General features: G+C 43.5%; 2 protein-coding genes across 2 annotated transcripts; one reads left to right on the plus strand and one right to left on the minus strand.

Annotated features, from left to right (window-relative positions):
* Positions 1–549: 549 nt before the first annotated feature.
* On the minus strand, positions 550–3,530 carry LOC132450338 (uncharacterized). The gene is made up of 4 exons (XM_060042423.1): positions 3,523–3,530; positions 2,163–2,191; positions 1,421–1,926; positions 550–1,387 (listed from the first exon to the last, which is right to left on the minus strand). Exons 1-4 carry the CDS (start codon positions 3,528–3,530, stop codon positions 1,190–1,192), a joined length of 741 nt encoding a protein of 246 aa, XP_059898406.1. The 3' UTR covers positions 550–1,189.
* A 351-nt stretch (positions 3,531–3,881) lies between these two features.
* Positions 3,882–7,623, plus strand: rsph3 (radial spoke head 3). Its single transcript, XM_060041091.1, has 8 exons — positions 3,882–4,303; positions 4,540–4,627; positions 4,756–4,894; positions 4,987–5,132; positions 5,729–5,932; positions 6,393–6,555; positions 7,213–7,299; positions 7,497–7,623. Exons 1-8 carry the CDS (start codon positions 4,191–4,193, stop codon positions 7,553–7,555), a joined length of 999 nt encoding a protein of 332 aa, XP_059897074.1. The 5' UTR covers positions 3,882–4,190; the 3' UTR covers positions 7,556–7,623.
* The last annotated feature ends 1,296 nt before the right edge of the window (positions 7,624–8,919 follow it).

Below are 8,919 nucleotides of genomic sequence, written 5' to 3' on the forward strand. Positions count from 1 at the left end.
CACAATATAAGAGATGAAATACCTTTCACTGTGGTTGTGATTGGTCTGCTTGTGCTTGCTGCTCCATGTGGATTAAAAGCAAAGAGAACAAAGACCAACATGGAATTACTGAACATAAATGCACAGCCAGATAATACTATATATATAATCTTGTATATTAAAGGTATGCTTACCTTCATGTGACGTTGAACGACCCATATCTATCTATCCCTGTGTCTGTCTGTGTGTGTCGTGTGTCTCAAACTACTGCTCACTGTGGAGAGCAAGACTTTTATAGCGAGTGTTCTCTAACTTCCTCATTACTGATATAACATTCCTATTTGTTAATGACAGTGATAGAAAAATACGATGGTTTTCCTTTGCTAGCACTTAATAGCATTAGAAGTAGCTTACATGTGAAATGCTTTGCCTCTGATCTCAATCCAATTAGTAACGTACATTTTTGTTGAACATATTTTCTTAGTAACTGTTCAATTTCATGACCAAATTTAGAACAAAATGCAAAATGGTGAGGAGCAGGCCTATGTTCATTGTGTTAAAATGTGTACAGGGAATTATATATTTTTAATTGCTCATCTCAAACCAAAGCAGAAAGCAGGTTTCTCAAGTCAACGTTAACACAGGCATTTCCTTACAGAGATCGTTGATATAAAGCCACCACACACACTTTACTCACCCTACATAATGCCAAAACAGAAGGTGTCATGTAGAACAAAGCAAAAAAAAAAAAAAAAAGCATGAGCTAAAACCTCAGATTCACACCCCTCACTTTAAACACATTAACACCCTGTAAACTTCCTTTTAATATGGTGTGGTAACCCGCTCCCCCAATGTGCCGGGTTCCAGGTAGGAATCACACTTTCAGCGAGGGTTAAGCCGCACTCGGCATTTATTGCATACATCTTAGACAAATAATATGCTTGCGGTCTCTAGGGCCTCCGTGAGCCTCTAGTCGCTCGCGGACCCGAGCGCTTCCTTCTCCCTCGCTCCCGTTCCTCCCAAATGTGTCTTCCTTTTAAAGTGTCTTCCTGGCTGTCCAGCCAGGTGTCTCCCATCTCGCCGATTGGGGTTCAACGGGTGCTCTCCGTCGCCGGCTGGTGGATGACGGTAGTATTTGCCGTCCAGGATGAAACCTCGGGTCCGTCTGGACCGAGGTTTAAGGGGCGGGACGCCACACTCCACCGCTTGATTAGGCCCCCTGGTAGTAGGGGAACCCGCCCAGGCAGGTATCGCGTCGGGACAAGGCATCAGCGTCGGTCTGCTCGCGGCTGTCCTGTTTGCCCGTTAGGTCCTGCAGCTCGCGGTTCCTCTCCTTGTCCGCCGCCTTTAGCTTCTTGTCCCACAGGCTGCTGATCTGCTTCTTGTGGGCCTCCCTGTGAGGCATGACCTGCTTCTGGTGGGCCTCCCTGTGAGGCATGACCTGCTTCTTGTGGGCCTCCCTGTGAGGCATGATCTGCTTCTGGTGGGCCTCCCGGTGAGGCCTGATCTGCTTCTGGTGGGCCTCCCGGTGAGGCACGATCTGCTTCTGGTGGGCCTCCCGGTGAGGCCTGATCTGCTTCTGGTGGGCTATCGGACAATCCCTCCCGATCAGGAGCGGCACCGGGAGGTGTGGTACGATCCCCGCCCTAGCCGTGAACACCCCCTGTGGTGTCCGGATGACTACGTGGCAGGTCCCGTAGGTTCGGGTGTCCCCGTGTACACATGTCACCTCCATGGGTGACCCTTCCCTTCCCTCCGCCAGGTCGGGGCGGAGGAGGGTGACCACGCTGCCGGTGTCCAATATGGCCCGTGTCTCTTTGTTCATTACCCTCGCAGGTACGGTTGGGCACCCGGACGCTTCCTGTGCCCAACAGGTCGCCAGCATGCAGGGCCGGCCCATCCCCTCGTCCCCGTAGGCCGACTGCACCGTCACGTCCCGGTCTCGTGCTGCCAGAGGTTGGGAAACACTGGTTTACACAACCTACTTGTTGTAACATCCGCTATATTGTCGTAATAATGCTACTTGTTGTAGCACTGTTAATATGAAGCGCTCCGCTACTAACATTGAACCAGGTGGTTTTCAGCCTTTTGTCTAGATACCTATCTTATTACACAGGAAATAAAAACCCTTACTCATTTATTGTAAGACACACTAATAGTTTAGTATTGTGTTTTAAACTCACGATTGTCAGGTCCTTTGGCGTCTTGTTTCCTGTGAAGAGAAAGCCACAGTGACCATGGTGATATAAACGGTGTGTAGACAGATATAGACGTGGCTTCATGATAGTGTCAATGGGCGCGATTGATTATTGACCTTTAATCTGTAGTTTAATCTGACGGTGGGAGAAGGAGACGCGGAAAGTTTGAACGCCGACTGTAAAAGAAAATGGGGTTTAGTCCTTAATCAGGTCGGGGAAAGAAGGAGCTGTTCGGGCTTTGGATACGTTGGGAGCGAGGGGTTGAGGTGTTATAAAGTCTGATAGCATGAGGTGTGGTTACTGGCAGCAAGCACAATGAAATGCAAAGATCAGAGAGTGAAGGGGAGTCTGTAGAGTCACTGGTTGTGGCGAAAAGAGCAAAACGGACGGTAACAGGTCTTTGAGGCCTCCGGAAGATGTTTGGAAAGGGATGTTGGTGTTTGAGCTAAAGGGTGGGCCAGATCTGCATCCAATCCACATTACGAAGGCAATAGAGAAAGAGATAGGTCAGAGTAATCATGCGCGATTCATGGGGAACGGGAGGATTCCGATTTTTGCAACATCCAAGGAACAACAAAACAACATACTCAAGAAAAACACACTTAATAACCTCAAGGTAACGCCACACATTCTTGGTGCAGCATCTAAGGTTCAGGGGAGAAATATCTGGGATCCCAACATCAGTAACAATGGGGGAGATCATGGAGAATTTTAAAAGAGCATGATGTCATTGAAGCTAAGCGCCTGACAAGGTAAAGAAAAAACAGAAAGTTTATCTATTCTACTATGCTTTAAGGAAGAACTACCCTCGAGGGTTCAACTGGGATACATGTCATATTCAGTGCGAGAGTATATACCACCGCCAATAATATGTTTTAAGTGCCAACAGTTTGGTCATGTTGCTAGCCAATGTAGAGGTAAAATTAGTTATGCGATGCAGTATTAAGATTTTGTAATTGTGGAGGCAATCATAGTGCAGCATATTGAGGTTGTGGAAAGCACAAAGAGGCAAGAGAAGTTCAGAAGGTAAAAATTATTAACAAAGTGTCCGATGCAGAGACGACTAAGAAAATCATATTGGAGAAGAAAGGTGCCAGCCTTAATGTCCCCTTCTGTAGGCCTACATCAGAGAGCAGGTTTGGGAAACAAATGCCCCATGTTACATATTAGGCCACTTTCTTTCTTAAAGGCGTATGAACCTCCGAGGGCATTATTTATTTCATCTGTTTCTCATCTATTGTATTTACATTATATCTATAGAAATACAAGCCTATTCGTTAGGACTTAAACAATTTATTATTAAAAATTCTACAGTAAAAGCACTTGACATTCAGCACTGCAGTACCTGGGCATATGTTGAACCAGAATATGGCTGAGTTTGTAGAAAATTGTGAATTTTCTATGTCTGCCTTCATATACCAATGCATGCATATTGAGTAAGACATACATATGTATTGCAGAAAAGGAAATAAGAAAATATATCCCGTTTTAAACCACTTTGCTGGCCATTTGAGTACATATTTCTGAGTTTACGAGGTGCAGCAATAGATGCGCAACGATTTGACACCAGAATATTGGTGACCTTGGGTGTCTTGAAAGGCGCCTCTAAATTAAATGTATTATTATTATTATTATTATTATTATTATTATTAATAGAAAATAGCTGAGTTTTAGAGAACCGGGGGATTTTAATCCCTGATACTGCATGTACTTTTTGAACGTTCACATTTTAGCACTCAAAGATTTCGACTTTATATGTCTTGGTCAAATATGTATGTAACATTATTTATGATTCACCTTATGGATATGGCCTATGTGTACGCTGTGTGTGCTCGGTCAAAGAGGAAGTCGCTTCACCGTATCCTAGATACGGTTGCTATGACACTCACGTTTGTTTTTATTCTCCTCTCGGACATGTTTTCAAGCATCTACTTTACCGATCAATTATTTTTCTTAAATATCGCTCTTATCTAACATTATTTCAGCTTGGATGAATAGTTTCTAGTTTGAACAATGAGCTCCGTTTTGCCGACTCAGAAAGAGTCTTTAAACGGCACCTACACCTTCTCAAGTCGCCCGAGACCAGCCCAGAACCGCTCGAAATACAGAGAAAACCCAGCAGAGACGTAAGCGGGACACGTTCTTTCTAAAAGTGCCAATTTATTATTGATATTTATATGATTTGTTACATGGCCTCAGACGGGAAACCAACTATTTTATAAAGGAAACGATAACACAAGATAAAAGAGCTAACGTTAATGTAGATTACACTTGGGTTTTTACACTTGGCTTAGAGAAATTCGACTAATTCAATGTGTTGTTAATTAAATGCATTTCCACTTCTGCTGTCGTGACAATACAGCAATGAAAGACACACAAATTATGGAAACATCATGTATGACCGTCGTGTGGTCAGAGGAAACACGTATGCACAACAGATTATACCAATTGTGAGTACAAGCAAATTATATTACAATACAACACAATTATGCCAAACACAGGACTTTCAAAGGCAGCCTATTCGGTTGTTCTTAACTACTAACACAGACACACATACTAATAAGTGTCTATACAATAGCCTGCCCCTGCAGATCGCGCTGAGATACAGCAACGGGAGGCCCACAAGAGAGCCATGGCTCGTAAACGTGCCAGAGCGCAGCTGAGATCCAAGACCCCGGACGCCATCGCAGGCAGAAGCCACGTTGATGTACAAACGGGTAAAGACCTTTTTTTGCGATGCACAAACGCCCATTCAGGATACAACCATGGAAAAAACGAAAGTCTCCATATGGATACGTTTTTTTCCCAGAACTTTATCTGGAGGAACTGAGCGATCACATAGAGGGCACCAACGTGGACTGTCAGACAGACGCATTCCTTGACAAGCCACCAACACCGCTCTTTGTACCTGCAAAGACGGGCAAAGATGTAGCCACGCAGATCAAGGATGGAGAGGTCGGTGAATCTGGTCATCCAGGTCAACTTTCGTTACAGAGTGGCCGGTTGATGTGTCAGTGTTCAGCTCTTATTACATTGTGTGTTTACCAATAATTTCCTCTCAAGTATAGTCATAACTAAATATGTTTAATGGAATCTATTTTATACTTTTTTTTATTCAATCCTTTAAACATTTCCAAAACAATCATTCTAAACTCTGTGGGTCAATCTATCATCTAAGCATGATTATTGAGCCCTGCACTTACTCTCCCCTGCAAACACTCTCTCCTTAGTGGTTGGTCTTTCGGGGATTGTATAGCAATTTCTGCTTTCGCACAGCCGAGGTGCTTCTGCTTCTGGAATATTCCCCAATGAACTCCTAATGCTTGCTTAGGCAAGGACAAGTCTGATTTACACGATAGGAACCCTTTAAACGAGTAACAGTAGCGGTAGTGCTTCTTAAAAGCCTGAGTTTGTTGCTTTGGATAAAAAGCCCAACGTCCTCTGTGACTAGGATTTCAAATGTTAAAATGGAACAACAACATTTCAACAATGTAATTGCTTTTGAGAGTAACGCGTTATTATTTTTTATTCTTTCCCTCCACCCTTCCCAGCTGTTTGACTTTGACGTGGAGGTGAGGCCAGTGTTGGAGGTGCTGGTGGGGAAGACCATGGAGCAGTCCCTGCTGGAGGTGATGGAGGAGGAGGAGATGGCGAGCCTGCGGGCGCAGCAGCGGTCCTTCCAGGAGCTCCGCGACGCCGAGCTCGCCGAGGTGCAGCGGCTGGAGGAGCAGGAGCGCCGCCGCCGCGAGGAGAAGGTACGTCTGGACCAAACGGAACACACCTCCAGTGGGTATCATAGAGACGCTTTGATTCAGTCCCTTTTTATTGATCTTCTGGGTTTTTAATCGGGCTTCAGCATCGTTTCAGCTTTGTCTGTAAGGGTTTTGGTTTCGATATTTCAGTTTCAGTACAAGTTTTTATTTTTTGCTCTCCATTCTCACCATCTTCTCGCTACCATCCACAGAGATCAGCACAAAGACCGGTTGATTAGCAGGGAAACATATTTCACATCAGGAAATGTAATTTGCTTTGTAACATCCTCTGCAGGATATGAGTAAAAGTCCAGTGAAGTCATCTTTGAACTGAACTCTGAAACACTTTGAGCGTATCACCGGTTCATGCGCGCGCGTGTGTGTGTGTGTGTGCATACGTGAACTTTTGCCTTGCATCCATCTGTAAATAAATAAACCCACAAACAAATGTCTATGCCACAAGGGGCGTAGGATTGCTCAGCAGCGCGAGGTGCTGGAGAAAGAAAGGGAAACGGCGGAGAAGGTTGCGGCATGGGCGTTCACCCAGCACTACCTGGCTGACCTCCTGGCGTCCGTGTACACCGCGTTGGGGGACCACGGCTACTTCTACGACCCTGTGGAGAAAGGTGTTGCTGCCCTTTACTACTGGCTCCAACTTGCTCACTTGCTTTTACAATGGGTCACTCCACTGTTAAGTATGTCTCTCCTCCCCTGAAGATGCATGTAGTGCTCCTGGTATGCCGTGTGTATGTGTTCACCGGCTCCTGGATGGGTCAAAAGCAGAGAAAGAATTTCCCCAAAAAAAGGGGCAATAAAGGATAACTTAACTTAACTTATACCAACAACCAGCCACCGCGGAGACTCACAGTAGGCCTAAAGGCTCAGTTATGGTTCCGCATCGACGAAACGCAATGACCAATCAGACGCTTCCATGCAAGGTTACAATTTTTAGGAGGCGCATGTCAGGCCCTTGCGGGGGGATGCAAGGATCGTCCCCAAGGTCGTAAGGGGTCCGTAAACCCCCTTGCGTTGTGTCAACTTACATCCCCTTACATATGCTTTTGAATGGCGATGATAGCGTTGCCAGATCTCTGAAGGTAATCAAGCAAAATCAGCCCAGAATAATGATTATTAAAGTTTTTCGAAATCCAGCTGTGTGGGGAAAAGCAGTGGTATCTTGATTGGTCATGTTTTTTTTCCCCACATGCAATTCAGATCAAAAAAATGCTTTCATGTTGACTTCATTATTATACTTTACATGTATAACTTTGTATTTATTCTAGATATTGAGACCAGTTTTTTCCCGTGGTTGATGGATGAAGTGAGCCACAACCTGGAAAAGAGTTATGTAGCAAGAGACCTCCTCGACAGTAAGAAAATACATGTTTGACACGTTACAGATATAGATTTTACCCAGGACAGCTAAAGTGCATTCAGAAACGCTCGCCCAAAGATTATACGCCATAGAGGCTTACAGCTCTATCTAGTGGTTATGTTACAACATTACAACCTAGTAGTGTATACGGCCATGACTCTTTCTTGCGTTTCCTTGTGTTTCTTTTTACAGCGCTCATCCTTGAAGTTACGCAGAAGAGAGTGGATGGCTTCCAAGAGCTAGACTCGTGAAGAATTACATTTTAACTTGAAGAATATATCTTGAATAACGTGATAAACTCGTTTGGCATCGACATCAACCTACTTGACTTTGTTCATTTCCTGAAATTATTACTCTGTGTAGGTTATACAATGAGTCAAATTAGTTCATTGTTAGAAAGATGACTATAAAAAGCCTAATCAAACCAATCCATGAAAGCAGATAAGAATCCTAAAAAGTTATATCAGCTCATTTATATTCAGCCTAGTAGCCTATAACTGTAACCTAAGCAATCAACGCAGTCGTATTTTTAACTAAACATTGTTCTACGCAAACGCCCTCGGGTATCTCAATGCGTCAGTGGCCACCCGTGAATTTGACTTGCACGGTCTGTATTTGCGTGCGTCCTCCTGATACATCGCCGGGCAGTAGGCTACGTTTGTTATTTGGTTTTCAGTCGTGCATCATTAATTTCTCTTTGACAGAGAGGCTAACAGTAATGTCAAATGGTAACTTTTATTGAACTATTTTCTATAGGCTAAGCTTATCATAAACGTTTCAAATGCAGACGGATTAGCATTTGAACAGTCCTAAATAAACTTGACGTGACCAGTAGGTAGGGCTTCAAGTTGGTGACTCAGAACGAGACAAAAGTATGATAAGAGTAGCCTACAGTGGTACTGTTCACGACACGTCCTCTCGTTTGGTTTAGACGCAAATCTTTGCGCGAAACTAGGTCTCATCTCTGATATATACGGCTCTATTTTAATCCTGTCAAACCATTGGCCAGTAGAAACACCTCCCATTTAATCGGCACTTCCTTGGTTCTCAGTGTTTGTAGATACAATGTTTGTGTGACGCAGCCGCCCGTACGGAATTGTAATTGATGTTATAGTATAGGCAACAACAGTACCCTATTGTTCATTATAGTGTTTCTTGCTCACTGCCTATTTTATTATTAGGATAGATAGAGCTATTCTATAAGTTAAGAATGCAATTAGAAACAGCCTTTTTTATTATTATTTTCACACATAACTCTTGATAAATGAACATCTAGCACATGCTGTTATTTACGTTGACAATCATCACTTTATAAATAATAATAATAATAATAATAATAATAATATATAGGCTAATAATAATATAATATTTTTATTTTTATTCTAATAAAAAAGTAAGTATTGCACCTGGCTCAAACAGAGAGACCGCGCAATTACAAAGATTGTTAAGATTGGAATTTTAATTATTCACCAGTATACCTGTAGGATGGTCTATTGATGCACTACATTCATTTATCCTAGGTGAATATCTCCTTAGTGAATTGAGACGCTGTCCCATTACGAGTGTCGTTAATACGTTCACAGAAGCGTTAATCCCCTTGCTTACATGCCACCGT

Source organism: Gadus macrocephalus, chromosome 21 (genome assembly GCF_031168955.1).
Source record: "Gadus macrocephalus chromosome 21, ASM3116895v1".
NCBI lineage: Eukaryota > Metazoa > Chordata > Actinopteri > Gadiformes > Gadidae > Gadus > Gadus macrocephalus.

Bases quoted from the DNA above. Each gene is read 5' to 3' on its own strand.
- LOC132450338 (XM_060042423.1), bottom strand. The intron at 1,927-2,162 runs GTGAGTTTAAAA...AACCTCTGGCAG, and splicing joins CGCCAAAGGACCTGACAATC to CACGAGACCGGGACGTGACG. The intron at 1,388-1,420 runs GTCATGCCTCAC...CACCAGAAGCAG, and splicing joins GGGAGGCCCACAAGAAGCAG to GTCATGCCTCACAGGGAGGC.
- rsph3 (XM_060041091.1), top strand. From the start codon at position 4,191: ATGAGCTCCGTTTTGCCGACTCAGAAAGAGTCTTTAAACGGCACCTAC. The intron at 6,556-7,212 runs GTGTTGCTGCCC...TATTTATTCTAG, and splicing joins CTACGACCCTGTGGAGAAAG to ATATTGAGACCAGTTTTTTC. The intron at 7,300-7,496 runs GTAAGAAAATAC...TTCTTTTTACAG, and splicing joins AGCAAGAGACCTCCTCGACA to CGCTCATCCTTGAAGTTACG.